Genomic DNA, 23,596 nt, shown 5'->3' on the forward strand with positions numbered 1-23,596 from the left:
ATATGGCGCACTCTACTTCATTGCGCTGGGCACGCCTTTTTAGAGGGGTGCCCGGCGCAATGAAGGAAAGTGCATCCCCAGGACGTCTGTACATAATCATTTGGATTTTACAACGCAATACATCGTCTCAGCATTTTGGATCTTGGGAATATAACTGAATGGAATATGTGAATAGTAAGATATTGGACTCTAAACAGCCAGAGTGCTTCCAATCTGTTTAGTTTCATTTACAAGAGCATATTGTATTAAAACTGAGCAGCAGTGGTTGGCACACGCTAAAGACAGAGAGTTAATCATAGAAAGCAGTGAATGACACACCTTTAACAGTCACAAAAAACTATGAGCTGTGTGTGTTTATATGAGGAGATTGTGATAGGCACACCATTATAAGATTATAAGAAAAAATACTGGTTTTACAGGGTGTGTGCTTGTGACTTCTTTCCATAATATTGTCAGGACCTGTTTTGGATTCAATGTAATACTCTGAGCCTCTTTGTCGTACAAACCATCGGATCAGCAAGTTATATTCTGATCTATAAATCACCCAGGATTACAGACCAGTTTGGCGAGTCATACCTTCACTCCCGAAGGAAATATGGAATATGTCTCTCCAACCACCTTCTTTCTAAATCTTCCTCGGGAACCACATTAAAGTGTGATACGTGGAAGAAATTCTACAACAAATTATGTACATCTCAAAACATTTGACAAATGTGTGAAAAATTAGACTTACACTACTTATCATGTGTAAGTACAATTCTTGACAGATTTTATTTTGGGAAGAGTGGACACGGTGAGGAAGAAATAATAGAGGAATACACAGTGAGGAAGCATGCACCAACACATAATTCAGAAGAGCTAGCTGATGGACGGATTAGGGATCAATTTATACTGCAGCAATATATTGAGAAGGAATTATGGATGAAAGATAGACCACCATGAAGTAAAGTGCTATTAGTGCACAACAGTTGGAAAAGGTAATTAGATGTGTGTAAGGTACGAAAAAGAATAATATGAGAGCAACAATGGCGGATACCAGAATACCATGAGCATGAGGAAATGTGATGTTGGCAGGGAAAAATATGGAAATTCAAAAGGTCACTGTTTCTGCTGTGAGCTGTTTTGACACGTGGGGAATAGATAGTAGGGAAATAGTAGGGAGTGTCCAGCAGTGAAAGAAACACGCAACAAGTGTGGTAGAAAATTACATTATAAGAAGTGTTGCAGAGATTTGACGTAGAAGAAAAGACAGAAAGATATAAAGGAAGTCTGTAAGGAAAATGTGCGGCAACTAGAAAACAAGAGCTTTGGAAATTTTTTATACAGTGTAACGCTGAAATGATGGCTGATTCCTGCTCATACTGTATACATCTCAGATTAACTTTTTGATCTCAATTTCAAGCTAAAAGAAAAGATATACAGAATGGATATCAGACTATGAGGCTATGATGGGTGATTAAAAAAGTAAATTTTCTAGCTGGCCTGGAAGTAATAAATTAGAGGTAAGAAAATTCAATGTTTCTATTAAGTAGGATATTACAGGCAGGACAACTGGAATTATGCTGCAGAGGAGGGCCACATTATGTGGCAGGGTTGAGTATGTTATAAGGCAAGAAAAGGCAAATTATGTGGAGTAATGAAGCACAATGTACAATAGTATTACTTCATTATTTTGCCCCGTGCTCACTAGACCACTGGAGTCAAGCTATCCTGGCTGAAGACGGCTGATAGCCAGAAACGGGTCCTAGGATGCTTGATTCCGGTCCAGGGAAGACATGGCTTGGCAATTCGGGCTGGACTGTTCCCATGAGGCACAGGGTCAAGACTGATTTGCATATGGCCATGTCTGAACTGGGGTGGCTTGGTGAGCAAAATAACGATGGATTAAACCCAGATCTGTGACTGGGGGTGAATGTTTTGCCATTGTGCAACATTCCGTCCATCATCTTGTGTGTTTTGTTAGATTGTTTTTTTAACCTGCTGTTTTAATTGATGAAAGGAAGACATGTGGCAACTTTAGGATCCTGTAGAAAGGATTCATTTGGGAACTGCACGTGATGAATCAAACCTGTATGTTTCTACAATATCAGTTCGTCTTTGGCAAGTCAGTTGATGGGGTGTCTCGATTAAACCTGCTTTGTGGACATTGTTTTATTTTTATCGTGGACCTTAATCCACATCCATACTGTGAATATGTTTTCATACAGGTCAAAATATCTCCAGCAAGTTTACAGTACACAGTAACACTTTCACTTGCCCGTTAGGCCTCCCTTCTTTTAGGACTGATTTCACTGAATTTCCTAAATGTCATACTTGTTCTAGAGGTGTATGCCTAAACATTAGGCAACATTCCAGAACCCTTTAGCGGCAAGCTACCAGTGAACAGAAAGTTCTTAGAGTGCTCTGTAGACCCTGCTGTTTAGGAACAGCCAGTTCTAGACACCTTCATGTTTAGAAGTCAGGCCAAGACTCATACATACATGTAAGTATGCCCTGGTGACTGCCTTCTGATGTTCTTGAACATGTCTTTGCAAATGTGTTTAAGGATGATACAACGCTCTTGTTTTTTGTCCTGCAGAAAGCAACCCAGATACTTGTCCTTCTTCCTCTCACTTTTCTTCTCCTTTACTGAGGTACATTGGAGCTGAATCAGGTTCTCACAATCAGCCAGCAATCGTTTCATTGTCATGTACCCTTAAACAGTGTGTCCCACACTTCCTTTCCTTATAGGTGCATTGTAATCCCAGCTCTGTTAAGAACTGCTTATGGAGCTAATTTCACAGATCATTTGCTGGAAACTAAGAGAAGGTGAATGTGTATGTTGATGGACCAGGGCTCTACTGAACAAGTAAAATCTCCCCTGGTTACTACTTTAGCACCCCACACAACAACATTGTCATGTGAGACAAGAATATTCCACAGGATGCAGAGAGAGAATCCAGCACAGCCTCAGGGGTCAAAAGGAGCTTTTAACAGAAACTCATGTCTTGTCCGCCAGGCTTGGCCTCCTCATTGTCCCCATATTGTAAGGGAGTTTTTGAAGCTTCAAAAAGAGCAGATGGCCCATGGTGGCCAAAATGAATACTTTAACTGAATGAAACATTGTCTTAAAGAATTAAATATTAAACATCTAACTTTTGTAAGTGAAATATCTTTTTTGAATTCAGACAGAAATCACATTAAGCTTTGTAGTATAAGGTTATGATGGCTACCAGGAAGTAGACATTATTTTATGCCAAAATTGCATGTTAGTTATTATAAAGCTACGGAATGCGATATATTTGGCTATGAGGACTGTGGTCTCCAACCTCATGCTTAGAACCACATAGACAATCATGGGGAGAAAATGGATCTATGTTTCAGACTAAGCAGACCTAAAAAATGTTGAGCCTACCTCTCTACACCAACCTTTTATACATTACAGACAGACAGAGTTTGAGGTCACTTAGCTTTCAGTAAAAATAACCCTGGAACCTTTTGTAAATTGTAATAAAATTACATTAAAAACTCAAAATATGTCATTTATCGAAAAGGAGGATTCATTCAAAACTTAAAATCCCCCATTTCTCCCAATCTAACATTTAACAGATGTTTTGCGACTCAGTAATGGCGCTTCATCAGGGCCAATTATTAAATACATGACACTATTCAGAATAGAATCTATGTTTTAGAACATTCACAGGTCGAACTCCCATACTCCAACTGCAAAAAGAACTGTTCAGCCTCTAGAATAATGGCTTGCTTTGTAACATTTGCATGTGAATAGGCCAATTCGATCAAGCAACTCCACTGATGTTTTAATGAAAAACAATAATGATTGATGGCACAATAACCACATCAAACTGCCTGTAAATTGTACAGCTGTGACAACCAAGCTGCGTGGGGCACAAGTCAACGTTTCATTATGCTCATTTTCAATATTTTGCAGAGGCTGGGGGAAAAGGACAGTGACAAGAATGAAAATGTTGGGGCCATATGTACAAGGGAAGTGGTGGAGCGTGTTGTGAGCCTCCTTGGCTTAACAACATGCTCCGCCACTTTTGAAACGCAGGGCTGAACCATATTTACAAGAATATGGTGCAACCCTGTGCTGGCACTAAGTTTAGCAGCTTAGAGCCAATGCAGGCACTCTTGCTCCATAGTGCAAGGGTGTCTGAGTGCAGGTGAAGATTATTTATGTACAGGAAGGTCCCCCTTCCTGCACATTAATAATCTTGAAATGTGTTTTGTAACTTCTATGTGTGCTGCTTAATGCAGCACACACAGAAGTTGCAAAAGGCATTTTTAAACAAGCATTTGTAATGCAATAGATCTCGCATTCATGTGAGTTCCATAAATGCGACACCTATTACATTGCAAATTCTAGTTTTTAAAAAATGCCCATGCGGCGCTTTAACTTTAATATTGGCCGCACCCCCTTCTTCAGACGAGCCCTGTCTAAAGAAAGGGGCATGGCCGCCATTAAAGTGAAAGCTCGGTATGGGGCGCTTTTACACAAAAAAAGCATTTGTTTGTTAAGTTGTGAAACAAATGCTTTTTTTTGCTTTTTTTTTGTAAAAGCACCCCATGCCGCGCTCTCACTTTAATGACTGCCACGCCCCTTTCCTTAGAGGCAGTTAACTAAAGATTGAACATGTAGAATTTATAGCTGGAAGGTTTCCTGGTTCATGCATGATTAGTTAGTCCAATACAGGATTATTTCTTAGAATTGTGGGGCCTGTAGACTTATTTACCAAGAAAACTAGGACTACAAGTCCCAGAATTACAAGAAAAAAGCAGGACACGGTGAACAAGGAAGCCATGAAAAACTGCACATGCCCTTTGAGCCCAGGGTTCCGGGTCCAACGCCCTGCAAGCATTACATTGTGAGTCCAAAACCTTAAGGAGCAGGCCAACATATGTCCCGCTTCATCGCATAACTTGAGAATCCAGGATCATGTCCCCCAAAACCTTCACAGCTACCAACAGGGCTTTGTACCCCCCACACACAATCCCCCCGATGAAAGTTAAAGACCAAACATTAACCTTTTGCAAGCGTTGCAAGCCACCTGACGCAGTGACGCTTAAAAAACTGCGGAAACCTTCGCTGATTAATTACATAATGTATTTGTTCCTATGGGTTTCAGAATTATGGCTGCAGCCGTGGGAGGCAACACATTCCGATCTCTGTAAATTAAGCAACTCTTGATGGTGCCACAAAGTGGTGTTTCTGAGGCTCCATCACAGCCCTTGCTATTGCAGCTGTATTTCTATGCATGGTATTGTGGCCCCTCTCTGCTGGACAAAAGTGGTATTACTCCATTCACCTACATTTCTCCAAAATCATGCGTGAGGAGGGCACTGAAATGCCTGAAACCATTAACAAGCATCAGTAACGATTGTTCATGACATGGCTACGTCGAGCCATGCGCTCAAGTCCCTCCAGACTCATCTCAGGCGCTACGAAAGAGCCTACGGTTTCCAATGTGTGTTGTTCTCCGGCCCATGTCGTTAGTTGTCCAAGAGTTCCGGTGGTTCTAATGGGAAAAAAAGACTGCACACCTGGCCTGCCTCGCAAACCTTGATGGAGGAGGGAGGGAGGGGGAACAATGGCACCCGCAGATTTATTTAATTAACACGGCGCCCGCTTCGTGCGTTGTCCATGCAGCGGAGGAAGGGGCACATATTTAACTGAAAGCGTCATGGGGGCTTCATAAAAGTAAAAATAAATTGACATTGTAATTGAAAAATAATGTGGACGCTCCGCATCCTCAAACAGCTTAAATAAATAAAACAGGCTGCCGGTCCAAGCACCCTGGCTGAGAGGGAGTGGCGAGGAGTGACTCAGCAGAAGTACTTTAAACAAAACCAGTAATGGCCTCCTCCTGCCCGACAACCAAAAGAAACCATTAGTGAAATCATCATGGGAGGAAGGAGCCACACAAAGGAGGGACAATTGTCTCAAAATAGACCAATAAGAAAGAAGCATTTCTGAATGACGCAGCTAACAGCCAATAGCAATGGGTGGATTTGCCAAAGTCACACAGAGAGATACAACATATCACCACTGATGCTCAAACTAAAAATTATTTTTTATGTACAGGAACGGGGACCTTCCTGTACATAAACAATCATTCACCTTTTGCTGTTTTCATGTGTGCTGCACAATGCAGCACACATGAACACAGCTAAAACGAGGAGAAATGAAACAATTCTCCTCATTGCGCCAGGGTAAGACCAGGTTCTCCCTGGTCTTAATTCTGGCACTGCCTCCTATTTATGCCTCCCTTGTAAATAGTAGGCAGCGTCAGAATCAATGGGTGTTGCGGTGGAACACCCAGAGCAACACCCATTGCCCTCCCCTTTCACACTAAGCATAGCATGAAAGGTTGCCTTATTTACAAGGCAGTGTTAAGCCACGTTAAGTGACTTAATGCTATCTTGTTAATAAGGCGAAGCTCCTATCGCCATAGGAACGTCAAAAAAAGTGACATTCCCGTGGTGATAGGCGCTTGGAAATATGCCTCTTGGTGTTTTCATCTGAAAACAAGAGGCACTGACTGAACAGTAGGAAAAGTGGTGATTTCCCAGCAAACTGACTGTGGCGTCTGCGATGTTAACAGAGCTTAACGGAATAAGGCAAAATAAATCACGTCAGCCTTACAAGTTTTGTATTCATTTTAACTTAATTAATGTTCAATTACTTACCGGTAATCTTCATTACCCCAGGTCCCGTTGTCCTCGTCCGATTCATTAACAAGTGGAGATAACCATCTCCCGACAGAAAAAAAGAGCAGAGGCATGCTGGGACCCTAATACTGCCCCTCCTACCGGGAGTACATAAGCAGTACTTACCCAGCATCCGGTCTGTACAACCAAGCCCAGACAGGAAGGCCGGCCGCCCGGGAGGGAGGGAGGGGCGCATGAATGGGACGAGGACAACGGGACCTGGGGTAATGAAGATTACCGGTAAGTAATTGAACATTACCCCCAGGTCCCTTATGTCCTCGTCCCATTCATTAACAAGTGGAGAATACCAAAGCAGAAACCCGGCCTTCCGCCCCAACAAGCACACCCAGGAAACCACAACAAAAAGCAGCAACCCAAGGTAGCACCGAGAAGGAGGACAAAGGAAACCACAGGAAACAACCGGTCCTCACCCCAGAACAGGACTGTAGGAGCAAAACGAGGACCGGAGACAACCCAAAAACAGAAGGCCAGGACCCCCAACAAGGAGGGCACCAACCAGAGAAACCCGGAGACAAAGCAACCGGACCCAAAACCCAAAAGACACGGCCAAGCAACCCACCAGACAAGGCCGCCCAGCCCCGAACCGAAGGGAAGACCCACAGGACACGCCCCCATTAGGACAGAACAAGAGCCGAGCAGGAGCGAAACCCCAACCAAACAGAAAAGACAGGGAAGGGGAAAACACCCGAAGAACCCCGAAGGGCAAAAAACCAAAAAGGCAGGAGGCCTCCAAACAAACCAGGACGGCCACCGCACCCGGAACAGCAGGGGAAGGGAAGGCCAACCCAAAGACCACAGGCTCAAATGGCGGAGATAAACAGGAGTGAACACGGCAGAGAACCGCACAGGCACCCCACACCGAGTCCAAGCAAGCAGCAAGGACAGGAGCAGATGAAAAACAAACAGCCACAGGACGCACAGCACCCAGACCAAAAGCCCACAAGGCCCAACACCAGCAAAGCCGGATCAGAGCCCAGAAACAGATCCAAAGGAACCAGGAAGCCAGGACCACAGCCAAGCAACCGAACCACGCAGGCCCAACAAAACCCCGGAGGGAGCCCACGCATGGACAGGCCACAGAAAAGGGGCGTGGAGGAACAGGGAACCCCCAGCACTCCTCCGCCGGACCACACAGAGAACCGGAACGAAACAGAGAAAACCGCAAAAGCGGAAAACGGAGGAAGGAGAGAAGAAGAGGGCCAGGCAGCAGGAGACACCAGACAACCCGCTGCCATGAGGAAGTACCCCACCGAGGAAAGGCACCTCGGAACCGCACCCCAACCCGAGAGAGGGAGGGGGAGGAGGCACCCAAACAGACCCACCCCAGGAGCCAAGCCCGGAGACACAAGGAATGCAGAGCGAACCCGGACACCAAAACAAGGAAACGCCCATGAAAACACCCCACCGAGCAGGCAAAAACAGCCAGGAAGCCCAGAAGGCACGGGCCGAGGCAACTAGAACCAGCCAGAAGCCGGCAGACCACCGGAGCAACAGGGCCCCACAAAGGCCCCAACCCAGGCGAAACAAGACCGGGAAGAGAACCACTGGCAGAGAAAAAGCCCCGAAGGACCAACAGGAAGCGGCCACAACAGCAGAGTGCCCCACCAGGACACAAAAGAGAGCCCAGGCAAGGACGCAGAGCCCCCAACAAGCAGGAGCAGAAATCCCCAGCGGACACCAAGCCAGAGCAGAACCGGAGCACGGCCACAGGCTACCAACTCGGAGAACTGCAGACCAGAAGAGGGGAAAAACAGGCGCCCCGCCAAGGACAAGGCAGCATCAAAGACAGCCAGGCCAAAACAGCAGCAGCACGAACCCCAGGGCCCAAAAGGCGAACCACCACCGGCAACAAAACCGGGGGGAGGGGGGGAATCGCCACGGCTAAGAAGAACAGGCGGACAACAACCACAGCCAGAGAAGCCACATCCAACACCCACAGGAGAACCCAACCGGGAACAAAACCGGACAGGCAGCACCAGGAGGGGCAAGCAGGAAACACCTGAAGCAAGCCAAAGGCAAGCACAGGGACAGCCAGGGCTGGCAAGGAAGAACAGAAGCAGCCAGACCACAGAAGCCACCAAGCACAAAGAAGGCCCCGGGACCACACCCGAAGCCCCAGGCCGGAGCAAAGGAGAACAGAACAGCCACAGCCAAGGCAGCACGAACCACTGAGGCGCAGACAGAGCACCCCAGAGAGCACCAGGAAAGCCAGGCTCCCCCCAGGGGACGAGTAAAAAGAAAGCCAGGGACCCCCGAGCTCCGCACCCCGACCAACCACGCCGAAGCCAGAAAGCGGAGGCACCGGACCAGCAAGCAAGAAAGCACGGGCAGAACCCAACAGCCGGTCCGAAGCGGAGGCAAGACCACCCGAAAAAAAGGGAAGACACAGCCCCACCAAGGCCAGGCCCAGACACCCACACCCGCGACCCCCAAGAAGGAGGCACGCAGGGGGACAGAAAGAGCAGACAGGAACCCACGGGAGCCAACAGGAAGCACCCCCACGCAGCCCCCAAGGAACCGGAACACCAATCCACCACCAACAGGGGGAAGGGAGCCGCAGAGGAACCCGAAGAAGGGGAAAAACAGAAGCCAATCCCCAACAGACCGCTGCAGAGGAAGTGAAAGGCAAGCCCGACCCAAGAGCAGAGGGCACGCCGAAAGCAAGCAGGCAGGAGAAACCCCACAACACAGGGAACCCCAGGAGCAAGCAAAACCCAGAGCACGAGCAGCCAGGAGCAGGGTCACCACCAGAAGGCAGAGGACCAAAGGGAGAAGCACGGAGGCAGAAACCCCCACCACGCAGACCAAGGGCGAGAAACACCAAAGGGAGGCACCCCAGAAGGGAATCAAACCCAGACGAAGGAAGCCAGCACCCAAACCAAAAGGCAACAGAGTGGCAGCGCAGGCAAAAGAGCACCGAACCCGAAAATAGGCCAGCACCCCGAACCAGAAGCCAGCTGCTTGAAGTAAGGAGCAGGGGCAGGCAGCAGCAGAGCAAAACTCACCCCCCCAGCCCCCGACTCACAAAAAAGAGGAGCCAGGGAAGAGGCAGCGGTGGGAAAAAAACACCCACGCAAGCCGCCTGACACAATGCCACCAACAACCAGTGGCCCCACAATACAAAGGAACCGGGAGAAAAAGAGCCCCGAAGAACTCCGAGAGCAGAACCAGGCACCCCCAAGCCACCCAGCAGCAGGCACAACCAGCAACACACCCCAACCCTGGGAGCGCGACACAGCAGGGCAACCCGGAGGAGGAGAAAAGCAGCCTGGACAGAAACACCCAGAGGAAACACAGTACCCCAAACCAAGGTGAACCAGAGCCACAGAAGCAAGAAGCACAGCGGGGAAGGAGACCAGGAGGACCCACAGGCTCAGTAGACCACCAGAGAGGAGCACCACACGGAACAAGCATGCCGTGAGGAAGACCATCCCCCGGGCAACAGGGCACCGCCACAGCATGGAGGGCAACAACGACCCTCCCACCGGCCAGGGCAAAAGCAGGAGGAAGGAAGAGAGGCAGAGCGAAAGCCATGCAACAACGAGGCCAAGGGAGCAAGCCACCGGCAGCACCAGGAGCCACCGCAACAAAGTACGGCAAACCCAGAAAGCCCAGCCAACACACCGCCAAGACCAGGGATGTGGGGAGGGGCAGCAGAAAGAGAGCCACACCGCTAGCCCCCATGAGGAAGAAACCAACGTGCCAAAACAGAGCCAAAATGAGGAGACCAGAAGGCTCAGCCAAACCGAAGAGCAAGCTCTCCCGAGGCAGGCGCCGTAGACCACACGATCAACCAGACAGCTCAGGGCGTGCACAGGACCGACTCACCTGCCCGCACCCCGCACAGCAGTACACGCAGCATGCACAAACACAGCCGCAGACGACCAAGTCCAGGAGCACACTGACCAGCAGAATGAGCGCACAACACACACATAGCAGGCCCCCAAGGATAGGCAAGCGGGACACATACGAAGAAGGGGGCAAACTCCAGAATCAAAGCCACCCCACACGTCCAGGACACCGGGAGACCGACCCGAAGAACGGCCCCCCAGGAGGCAGAGGAACCCCTGGCACAAACCCAGCCCCCAAGCACCAACAGCGGCAGCCCGTAGCCCCACAAGCGTCACCCCCATCAAAGCGCGTGGTGGAGCTCCCAGGAGCCAAGGTGCATGAATGAACACAAACAGGCACCCAGACAGTAGCCCCAGTGCCCATGGGTCCCAAGCAAAACGAACCTGAAGCAGGGATCGTGAGACTGACACACGCCGCCTACGGAGCCAGGAAGGCAGCATTACCAACGCTCACCCAAGGATTATTTAGCCATACCAGCCCGCTGAACACCGCAGAGAGCCAGAGAGGGCCGCGGGAATCAAGAATAGCCACGAGGCCAGCGGCAGGCTGCCGGACCGCCGCCGCAAAGCCATCCCCATCACACATGGCCACCTCCGCCCCCACAGCCGGGCAGGCCCCCGCAGCAGACAATCAACAGAGCCCCGCCCGCAGCCCGCGCACAGCGGAAAACCCACAAGTGCCTCGCGCTGACCCAGAGACCACACAGCGCGAGCACCACAGGAAGCAAGGTCCCTAAAGAAAAAAAGAAAACAATTCTCACACCGCTATGCAGGACTCACCCTGGAGGGGGGGTGCGAACAGCAACAAGCCCCCCCCTCGGACTCCAGCAAGCAGCCGCCAGGCATCAAGGCAGGAGAACCAGGAAATCGGCACATCGTCCCTCCGGCCAAGCTCCAGGAAGACGAGCCAACAACAACCCGGAAGGATCCGGGAGGCCGGCTCACCAGCCGCAAAGGGCCGCCAGAAAACTCCACAGACAGGAAGCAAAGAGCCGGCCGAGAAACCAAGCCTCCCAGCAAGCCCAGCAGACCGGGAGGCAAGGAACCAGCCACCCCACCCGCACAGCCAGGCAGCCGGACGGGGCAGACCAGGAACAAAAGCCACTCAAGCCCAGCAGGAGCAGCACCAGCATCCAACAAGCAAATCTGTCGACAGACAGAAAAAAGAACAGACGGGATGCTGGGTAAGTACTGCTTATGTACTCCCGGTGGGAGGGGCAGTATTAGGGTCCCAGCATGCTTCTGCTCTTTTTTTCTGTCGGGAGATGGTTATCTCCACTTGTTAATGAATGGGACGAGGGCAACGGGACATGGGGGTAATTGCTTTTCCGACATTTTGAAGAAATCTCTGCACTTTTAGTTGCTCTCGTATTCTCCAACTTTACATGTGTGCGCCTGTGGATCATTTGCTGTTGTGCTTTCGCAATTCAACGTAATCATATGACCAAGTAATATTTAACTTGTATTTGCAAATGAATAATAAAGAAGGCAGACCTTTTTCCAAAATAGCCTTGTTCGTGGCGTGGATTCTTTTCCTGCCTTGTCCTTTGCATCCTCCTTCTGGACCTCGGGTGATTTGCTGAGCTGTTGCTGCTGTTGCCCTGCAGGCTCTGAGGTTTTAGTGTCTTGCTTTGCTGTCTGGGCAGGTGATGGCTTTTCTGATTTGACAGTAACAGTCACCACAGTTGGCTCTGGTACAACCTGAAATAAAACAGATACATGACTGAATATTGTTGACACACGAGTGAAAGTCAATGAATACCTGGTATGCAAATCTAAAATGTTGCTGCTATATTAAATGCAGGAGTCTGTCCCAGTACATATGCAGCCAGATTCATGAAGGTAAAATCGGCTCGCAAAGGGCCAGATTCTGCGAATCTGGCCCTTTGCGAGCGCTTTTTTTTACATTTGGGATTCATCATCCCAAATGCAAAAATCGCTAATTCTGAAATCTCTAAATTACGAGGAATTGCATTTAAGGAATCTCTATTTGAGATTCCTTAAATGCAATTCATGAACCAATTTAGAATTGCGAATTTGCATTTTTTGGCCGCTATTTACCGCGAAGTCTGACTTCGTGGTAAATAGCAAAAACTTAGAAAAATGCACTTTAGTGCATTTTTCTAAGTTGGATGTTACACACACACATGACCTTTGGACATGTGTGTGCGCAACACCAGTGTAAATTACCATTTCAGGGGTGCTACAGGGTGTCCTTTGGACACCCTAGCACCCTTGAAATCGCTTCCCTATTTGCGATTCGCTAATTGCTAATCGCAAATAAGGATTGACTCCCCATTTGGCCCATAGGAATGAATGGGGAGTCATTCCTTATTTGCGATTAGCAATTAGCGAATCGCAAATAAGGAAGATGTAGAAATCGCTATAATTATTGTGATTTCTACATGAATCCCGTTTTGCGAGTCTTTAATAGTGATTCCTTAATAATCGCTATTAAGGACTCGCAAAACGGGACAATGATGAATCTGGGTGATGGATCTTCAAGTAGACCGAAAAATGTTATGACATGTTTTTGTAGGTACGTACATATTTGTATAGACCGTAATGACTTCAGCATACACTCAGTCTTTACACTGTGGTAAGTGTGGTTCCAGTTGGGTGTGAGGCGGTGTCTGCGAAATTGTTCTACAGAACTTCAAACTGCTCAAATGTTCATTCTTTGAGTTTTCCGAACATTTCAGAAGGTCAGGTTATCGAATTTGGGGCAGTTCCGGTTGGTCAAAGTTTTAGTAAGCATCTTTTCATTAGATCACCCCAGCTCGGGGGGCTTTAGACAGGAAAAAATGTAAATTTCAAGTGGGGTTTGATAAGAATTTTTGAAAGGTGCAAGTGGAAACGACTTCAACATGAGGAAAGCTTTGCTGCCTGGATTTCAACGTGTGACCTGCATGTTACCCACAGATACCAAGCAGCAGATGTCGGCAACACATATATGACCCGAATGAGCTACATTCATAAGATGGCATTTAAGTGAACTGCTGGTAATATACATACAAGCACACACAACCCCCCACACACCCCTCGTGGAATTTACCATGTTTAATAGAATTAAAACATGTGACCTGCAGATTACACAATATCTCTGCTGCCAGAACATTATGATACCAGACTGTTTTACTTTTACTGCTGCATTACTTGGGCACAGCTGCCGTGTTTGCCCTTTAAACCTTTTCTCATTCTGTTCTGAACCCTAATCTAGCATAACTAGCGGCTAACATGCGCTACTTCTTTATCCTCGCAGCCATTTCTACCCCTGTAGCTTTTTAGTGACCTACAGTCAAGAATCAGAGCTTAAGCCTTAAATAACCTGTAATGTGCAAGGGTGCTGATGTGAAGATTTGTGGGTCACTTTTTTTTCAACTAGTCACCCAGGCATCTTTGTGAGCACAATCATCAAATATTCCAACCCCATGAAATGCACAGGAGCTTTTTACGGATGCATGATTACATTGTTGCGGATTTTCCTTTTAACAAGAGGAGAGAAATTAGCATTTATGCAAATGGAATTTTACTTTGCCTATGAAATGCCTGCAGGTATGAAATGTTAAAACATCTTTAGAGTATACATTCTCCATCAAAGTTTATGGCACTAAGTGATGAGAGGGGAAAAGTGCAGGTAGGGGAGACCTACCACTTTGGGAATAGCTGTGACTTTAGGCCTCGTTTGAATTTAAAATTATTTTCAATGGTATAGAGATTTTGAAGAAATTGGCTTTATGCTTTTGATGAAAGGTTGGCTAATGAGTGTCCAGCTTTGCCTTACGCAGATCCATAAAAGTTTGAGCACATAATGATCTCCGAGATGTACATGGTGGTTTGTGTGGTAACAACACCACTTCAGGCTAGCAAATTCAGGGAAATGCTTTCAAGAGGCTCAATGGGAAATACAAATAGCCTTGAAGTGGTTTCGATGATCAGATTTGAGCCAATGAAGCTGCATGAAAGTCAGTAGATGTTTTTGACAACGTCTTATGCTTAGCAGCAAACTAGTTCCACATTTTTGTTTTTCTTTGCTGCTTGTTAAATGCCAGCTGCCTGTTCCCCAATTTTTTGGGTTCAAAAGTCAGACTTTTAGACCACTTTTGGTGCCTGAGATCTGTTGTCCAGGAAAATTATGATAAGATTAAGTTGTGTAAGCTAAAAATATCAAAAATGATACGATTACTGTATTCAGATCAGGTTTATCCAAAGGCAGCGACATATGTTGTAGTTTTAGTGAGTGGAACAGAATCTCATTTGTATCCCCACCTAAACATGACTACAGTGAAATGCATAAACCAAGATATATAGCTAACGGAATTGCCAGACGGAATTTCCCTGAATGAATAAGTTGATCATTTGTAGCTCAACTATGTTTTACTTTTTAATCCATGTGAAATATTCTGTATTGCATACTTTTAAGCTAGAATAGATAAAGTCACTAATTGAATGATCTGGGCTAAGCAGGGTCATTAACATATACACAGCTTGGACCTCAAAGTGACTATATATAATATCAATGTGATGGGTGAAAGGAGCTGGACTGCACTGTTTACCCAGCCAATGGAAGCAAATTATTTAGGATTGTTTAACTAGGATTTTTACTAGTCGGGCATTTTGGTTACTCAGCTCTGTATGGTATGGCATTCTAATGGTGGAATACCAGAAGGCGCTCTGCTGCAATATCCTTGACGTGGACTAGATTAAACTGGAGAAACACTGGTGAAGTTAGAGAGCAAAAGGGAGCTCTTTCCCCATGGAAATCCATCTACACTGTTGGATTTTGGTCTGCAAGTGACCCTTGATGAATTCACCGGACACAATCTGCGCGTCAAAATGAATAACTCGTTTCAATGATTATCTAAAATACTTTTCAAGCCCATTTTTAACCCAGTGAAATTCAAATCAAGTTTGCGGCCAAAAGTGGTGGAAGACCCTTGTTTGCTATGCTGAGAATAATTCCTGCATCTGTTAGTGGAAGAGTGGAAGAACTGCTGCTATGATCTGTGTGCATTTCTGACCAAATTACTTGCTCTAGAGAAAGAGGACTAACAGTTCCATGAAAAGACCAACCATATCTTTAGATCTTGCCCCCCTGGAAATAGCTACCTGCTTGTTTGGGATTTTGAATTGAATTGAGTCTGATGTATTTTAAATTGAGTCCGATTTGTTTTGGATTGAGTCTGGTATGTTTTTAATTGAGTCTGATATGTTTAAACCAAAATACTGTAAAGATAAATTCTAATAAATTCTAATGAAGCCAAGTTTTCAATCATCAATGGGGTGTATAATAATCATTTGTCCTGCTGTGACTGGATAAATAAGGTCCATATCCAAACTCATTTAACGATGTCTGTAGCCAAGGTGCCATTATTGATACTTACTTATATGGATTACAGGAAGCTGAGTCAATGAAGAAAGACTGTTTTTTTAATTGTAAGTTTTGCCCAATGTTTGCTGTATTTAACCATACACCACCACATGTTTATCGGCAATGCCTTTGTGTAGCAAGGCTTGAGTTCTTCCACTGAACATGTGTGAAGTGTTATGCTTAAGACGGAGGTACTATTTCTATAAAATTATTGATTTTTTACTTGTGTCTTAAACATAACACATATCAGACTCAATCATGCATGTCCAGGGTTTTCATCTTCTAAATGTTCAAAGGCACTCGCCTTGTACAGCAGAATAAATTGAAGCAGCTGTTAATTCCGCCAAAGAGTATGAGGAAGATAGCAGTAGGGAAGTTATTTTCCACCACTGATCGCTCCCTATCCAACTCACACCATGGCGGTATTGGATAAACGCAACTGCATCTGTTTAAGAAGTTGCTAAACACTAATTTATTCAAATAATTATCTGCATTCTTCAACCTACCCAGTGCCCTGATACACTTGAGTCTTTCGTGCTTTATAGGCATTGATATGATTCAATAAGATACAATAAGATATGATATGATGAACATTTCTCAGTTGTTTATACTAATGAGTCCATTGGTTGGTGTAACACATTGTAACTCAAATGACTGCATTAGATAACAAATGATTCCTTTTTATTGGCTTCTAACTAATAAATATCTACCTGGGAGAACATGAGAAAGTCTAATCACAGACACAATCTACATATCACTACACCCTATTCACATAATATATGAAGATGTGCATAGAAGGGGTGTGAATGGAAGAGGAATACCTTGCAAAACTGGGTATTCATTGTGAGGACGTATGCAACAAGTGGCAATATTCACTTATCAAAGAGCGATACATTTGCCGAACATTTAAAGGTTGGACACCAGTGTTATTCCCCATTTAGGAAGTACACACACAAGCACAGTTACAGAGACGCTAACAAACTTTCCACTCAACCTACCCACACCCAAGAGAGTCCTACAGACACCAATGATAAGATTTAGGGAAGAATGGTGTATATAAGACCCACTCCTATTAGTGGGGAGTAATTATTTACCTGCATCCACCTCATAAAAACGCCTGTCCAGCATTCAGTCTCATGTATCTTCATTAGTGAGATTTTATTGTTTACTTTTAAATTGGTTTTATTGCCTTCCAACAGACTGGCCTTGTTGACCCTGGAAGTTGGCTATAAATCCAAGGTGCCTCATTTATGAGAAAGGATGCATCGCTGCGTGAAAGCAGCAATGCGTCACTTCTCAGTGCGCACTCCTTGCGACATACAGGATGCGTCATATTTAATTTATGAGGCATCATGTCGCAAGGAGTTACAGATACGTGAGTATTTCTGATGTATCTGTAAGCACAAAAGTGACGCATTGCTGGAATGTATCACAAAAAGTGACGCAACTCCAGCAATGTGTCCTTTCACATGGAGGCAGGCGCAAGATATTGACGCAATGGCGTCCTAGAAGTGACGCAGTGAAATCTCATAGATTTCACTGAGTCACTTCTACGAGGCTTTTTGCGGGGGAACGCCCCCCTGCATATATTATACCTGACACAGGTATAATGTAGCGCAGGGGATGTGTCACTTTGTAAATAGTGTGTAACAGGAGTCAAGTTTTATGCCACCGATGCGTCACAAAAAGTGACGCATCAGAAGCGCAAAACTGACGCAAGGCCTCGTAAATGAGGCCCGAGGTTTCTGAAATGTTGTGATGTTAAGATGATCTCAATGAAGTATTTGTAGATAACACTGTCTTTGCCATGTACGCCATCATTCAAGCAAACTTAGCACTTCAAAAGTGGTGGGTCTCGCAATACATTTATATCTGTTATTTGCACTCATAATACTCACATTAGGACCAGGTGTTTGCTGGGTTTCCTTTGTGGACTACAGTGAAAAAAGAAATAGAAAATATTATGTTTACTTCCTGGTATTAGAAATTGAATTCCCGACAATACATACTTTGTCCTGTTTCATGTACAATATAATTGAGTCAGTTTGTTACTTGAGTTGCTTGTTTTTCCCTATTAAACACAGAAGTCATGCAAGACAGCTTCTTTTGTTGCATCTGCTTTGGCCTTCTTGACATGATTGACTTTGTTTGTGAAACAATGTTGTACTAAGCGCTCGGTTTTGTCTCCAGTTGTGTTTACAAAGTTAAAGATGTCAAGGTTACCACTGATATGTAATGTACCGAAAGATTTGTCATTAATGCTGGTCAAATATCCACACATTTTCTATTTCTGCAGAAAAACAATACGCTCGTTCAGTAGGTAGCTTGGTTGATTGGCAAGTAACACAAGTGATAGTTTTTAATATTCGCATTAGACCTATATTTTATTTAACTCTCTTGAAAATGTTTTTTTTACCAGTAAGAACCAGGTCCTGAGGAGTTTTAGCGCTGTACATGCGTGTGCATACACTACACATAAATAGGAGAAATTGTTTAACATGACATAAAGAGCACCATACAATTACACATAAATGTCATATGCAGCATATATGGGTTAACTCCCGATATCCACTGCAGGAAATTGACTGTCCCTCCTCCCCAACCCATTATAGGCCCCAGGGAGCCCACTCCTGGGGCCAAAACAAACAAAAACGGGGATGGGCGCTGTACAACCTACTCTCACTGAGTCTCTTTAGACCTTGGGACCCCATTGCCCAAGGCCTTTACTTATTAAAGGGAGGGAGACGTATGTCCCCCTCCTGAGCCTTTTTAGGCCCTGAGGACCTCATCCCCCATGGCAGTTTTTTAATTAAAGGGGAGGGGGGCCACGTGGCCCTCCTCCCTGAGCCTTGTTAGGTCCTGAGGGCCCCATTCCCCAGGGTAGTGTTTTTTGTAATTTAGGGACAGGAGGCTTGTGCCCCCCTCCCCTAGCTTTTTTAGGCCTTGGGGACCCCATCCCACATGGACTTTTTTTAATGAAAGTGGAGCGGGCTACATTGTCCCCTTACTGAGCCTTGATAGGCTCCACAGACCTCAGCCCGCAGGACCCCTACTTAAAATAGGGGGAGGGGGCCGTGTGCCCGCCCTCTTTGAGCCTTTTTCCAGCCCCGGGTACCCCATCTCCGAGGGCCTGCATTATTATAAGTGGGTGCCCAGGTGCCCATCCACGGGCCCCACCATACATAGGTGGGGGCCGCATGGGAGCTCTAAGGCCCCCGCTACACCTGCTGCCACCCAAATGTAGTGGGAACAGGGAGCAGTTACATATGCTACTTCCTCTGGGTGGGGACAATATTTTGACCTATTTCCCTGCCTGCATCAGTACTGGCAGGGAAACAGATCAAAACACTAAGCTGGCAGGAGCGCTTTCAAAGTGGGAGATGATAAAATGCTCCTGCCAAGTGGGAGTAAACATAGGTTTCCCTACCCGTACCTGTGCAAGCAGGGAAACCGCAATGTCCAGAGAGTGGCTCACTGGGACATAGCTAGTGAGCGAGCCCTGAGGGATGGGGTCCCCTTGGATATTAATTGGTCAGGAAGGGGTGGTGTGGCAACCTCTCCCTTTCTGATAAATTTCAGTGGTGGGGTTGGCTCCAACTGGCATGTGATGGCTCATGGAGGTAGGGCTGCACAGCCTCCTCCCCATATTAAATAATGTCAGCCCAGGGGTTGAGCTTCCCGGGGCCTATAAAGGCTAGGGGAGGGATGTTGCCTGTTCACATTCCATAGATATATCAAAGCAGCCCGGCCTAAATGTTTTTGTTTTTGGACCTATGGGTGGTCCACCTGCATGTCTCAGTGGGGCTTAGGGGATCTGGGTATCCCTATCCTGCCCCTTTGTAGACATATTTTTTACTTTTTTTAACATGTCCCTGAGTCCTGTAATGGCCGCTCGTGTTGCAGGCAGCTAATCAGAGCACTGGTTCCTGTGGGAGTCTGGCTCCCATGGGAGCGAGATGTCCCAAGGGAATAAATATTCTCTAGGCCAATCGGAATGCTCTATTTTGAAATTGGCACCCCTACCAGAGTCTCTCAAGCCTATTGCGGATTCAATCATCTAGATATCTATATTTTTTTACCGTAATTTCTCAAAAACATCTGAACAGATTTACACCAAATCACAAAAAGCACAATCTGCATACCAAGATCTAGCTTCCTGGCAAAATTTGGTGTAATTCCATTCAGAAGTCTGTGCTGTAGCGACGGATCCCCCAAACTTTCCATGAGGAGTGGGTTGGAGAGTGGGATGGGAGGCCAGGGAGCAGTGGTTAGTGTGGAAAACAAAGAATACAATGGGAAAACAGGAATAGAGGACAAAGAAACACATGCACCCCAATATATAATGCTGAAAGTAAAATAAAATAGGCATTGCATTGCAAAACCAATCAGTGTGTGCTACTAGATGTCCCACGAGTCAGAAACACCTGCTAGAGAAGTCCTTCGCAAAGTAGCATTACCACAAGCAATTTCTAAATGTCTTTCTCAAGTCAGAAACAAGTGCTTGAAAATCCTTCACAACCACTATACTTTTGGATCTCTAATGACTTGTGCTTGTTTTCTTTAGACTAATCAGTGAGTCTATGCCAAAGATAGTTTAAGATGATGAGTACACTTTGTATAATTTACATTTTTTTTAATTTCATTTTTCAATGACAAAAGCCAAGCCCTGGGGAACAGATACAAAGCTTATCAGGCAGATAAAGAGAAAAACAACCGAAATGAACCCAATTGCCCTTAATAATAAATGTTTTGTAAATTTAAAGACTAAACAGAGACCACAGCATTCGGCAATAGAAAAATGGATAGGCGGGGGAGAAAATTGTGGAAAACACACACAAACCTAAAACACTCCATAACTAATTGGACCGGTCCTGAGGAGCTGCCACCTCCGCCAGTCAACCCCACATGGGATCCCAGATGCGACCTAACCCTTTCCTCCGAGGATCATACTCAATTAACACCATCTCCAAACAACTTAAATTAGGAAATTCCCGCCATCGGATCTCTGGATCGGGAGCTTCGATGGAGAGCCAGAATCTTGCCAGGACCAGTCTAGCTAATGCTATAGACAAAAAATATAACCCAGATAAGTAGGAAGGAATTACTGGTGAACGGCCCAACATAATCCGCCACGATCGCCAACTTATAGATGCCCCCTAATTTGCTGAAGACAAATTCACTAAATAAGCGTAGCGCTGAGCAAGACGTGAAGGCATGAACCGCGTCAGCTCCCACAAGTCTACAACGAAAGCAATGATCGTTTAGCCGAAGCTTCATAATGAAGAGGCAATGCATTAATGCATTTGAGATGATGTACCTTGTACAGGATACATTTGAGGCTGAGTGAAACAACAGATTAATATAACGAAGGTCAGCACAAGTGCCTTCCATGTTAAGCAGGGTACTCCACTTACTGGCCCTCGCTTAAAACCGGTCAGCCACCTGATTATAACATGACAAATAGATTGACTTATAGACCAGACTGATAATTCTTTTGACCTGAGCATTCCTAATATGGTCGAGGCAACCTTGTTCATACAACACAGATCCTATTTCTTAAGGCTGAAGATAAAATGATGCATCTCAGATATCTAAAAAAGACTGTTGATGGAAGAGAAACCTGTTACTGTAGATTACCAAATGAGGATAAAACTACACCATCAAATAGTTAGCCTAAAGTCAGGAGATTATCCTTTTCTCATGAATTTAATAGGGAAAATTGGGGTTATAGCCCAGGTATATAAACTGGTTGAACTGGATAATTCCGTTGAATATTCTCTTAAAGGAAACCCGGATAAGATGGAGAACTTTTAAAGTCTTGAACAGGGTTTGCTTGCAATATATTGTGTCCACTATGCCCATACCGGGGGCTATCGATTACCTCAACAGGACGAACTCACTAAACATATGACCCACAGGCCATTGCCCCATCCCAATACTAACTGAAGTCTTGAAAAGAAAGACTCTAGATAATAGAACCTGAGGGCCGAGGTTGAACGTCCCCCTTCCCTAGATTGCTGTAAGAGCTGGATCTTACACCAAGGCTTCCGATAAGATCAAATGAACTTCTGCCAGAACGCCTCCTGTTTGGTAAAAAAAAGGCAACCAGAAGAAAAAGTGGGATATAAAGGAAAAGATAAATATATTGAGGAAGATAATCATCTTAATAGGATTACAGCGGCCAATGAGCCCCAAATGCAAGCGGTTCCATTTAATAAACACTTTTGATGAATGTTGAAACAACTTGCCGTAGTTGTTTTCCAAAATCTCAAGAGTATTAATTGTTATGGTAACTCCAAGATAAACCAGAGACTGCACCCACCTCCTGTCCTGGCAAGGAGAGGCCACATTGGATAGAATCAGAGTTTTCTCCTGGTTTAACTTATAACCAGAGACTTTCCTAAAATACTAGGCCTCTGCCACTACCACAAGTAGATCGCTAATCGGGCACGGGTCAAAACGGCTACGCCATCCGCATATGCTACAATCTTCTCTTCAAAGTTATGGCGTCTCAGGGGCTGTATTTCTACTGTCTGTTTGAGGGACTGGATAAACGGTTTGATGGAAAGGGAAAACAACTGAGGGGAAAGAGGACACCCCTGCCTGATACCACAAACAATGGAAATGGGATCTGTTAGCTCCCCTGCACTGAATATCCTAGCCTTAAAGCCTGAGTAGAGACACCATGCTCTAGAGATAGGGAGTGGACCTAAGCCTATGCCTTCATAACCCCTCAAAGTAAGGACCAGGAGTCCCTTCCAAAGGACTTCTATGCGTCCAAAATGTTATCATCTGATTGATTGTGTCGTGGCCTTGGATAAAACCATGCTGGTTCGGGTCAACCAAATCCGCAATAATTACAGACAGCTGATTAGCAAGAATGCAAATGTAGATCTTTGCGACAGCATTGAATAACAAATTTGGGCAATATGACCCACAATGTGTAGAATCTTTCCCCTTTTTAGGAAAGATAACAATGTTTGTCTCCTTCCAAGACTCAGGCACCCTATCCAACAGATCAATAGAATTAAACAAGTCCCTCAGCACTGGCGCCAAATGATGCAGGAAGGTAGCACAGAACTCCAAAGGTATCTGGTCAGGACTAGATGCCTTCCCCCTGGCCAAAGAGCTAATGGTATCATTAACCTCCCAAGAGTAATGGGTACCTCCAACTTAGACCTCTGGGTAAGTGTTGCCATATGATCTAGATGCCGCTGATTAAATCAACAAGCCAATTATCGGCCAATCTCTCTTCTGCCGGCTCTTGCGAAGCTCACGGAGAAGCACGTGCATGGCGTGCTCTCGGGTTTCCTCGAGTCCAATGATCTCCTGCATCACTCGCAATCCGGCTTTCGGCCTAATCTGAGTACAGAGACGGCACTCCTCGAGGTGTCAGAGGTCATCCGCGAGACTCTGGATGCAGGGGGGAAGGCTGTTCTTGTCATGTTGGACTTGTCGGCGGCCTTCGACACCGTCCCCCACGAGGCTTTACTCTCCAGACTCTATGACATCGGTCTGACGGGGACGGTGTTCCAATGGTTCACCTCATTTTTGGAGGACCGTCGACAAACGGTCTGTGCTACTTCGAGCTCCGCTGAGATGCCGCCACTGGGAGTCGGGGTCCCACAGGGCTCTGTGTTGAGCC

The 23,596-nt window shown here is 45.9% G+C and overlaps 1 protein-coding gene across 6 annotated transcripts in view; it reads right to left on the bottom strand.

Annotated features, from left to right (window-relative positions):
- The window catches only part of BCAS1 (brain enriched myelin associated protein 1), a 531,445-nt gene that overhangs the window by 126,556 nt on the left and 381,293 nt on the right, over positions 1-23,596 (bottom strand). For all 6 annotated transcript variants that reach the window (XM_078652060.1, XM_078652059.1, XM_078652057.1 and 3 more), the window contains 2 exons: positions 17,850-17,885; positions 12,075-12,281 (listed from right to left, as the gene is read on the bottom strand). In XM_078652060.1, the coding sequence (XP_078508186.1) occupies positions 12,075-12,281; positions 17,850-17,885 (243 nt within the window). The remainder of the gene's footprint in view (positions 1-12,074; positions 12,282-17,849; positions 17,886-23,596) is intronic.

The sequence above is a fragment of the Lissotriton helveticus genome, chromosome 7 (assembly GCF_964261635.1).
Source record: "Lissotriton helveticus chromosome 7, aLisHel1.1, whole genome shotgun sequence".
Taxonomy (NCBI): domain Eukaryota; kingdom Metazoa; phylum Chordata; class Amphibia; order Caudata; family Salamandridae; genus Lissotriton; species Lissotriton helveticus.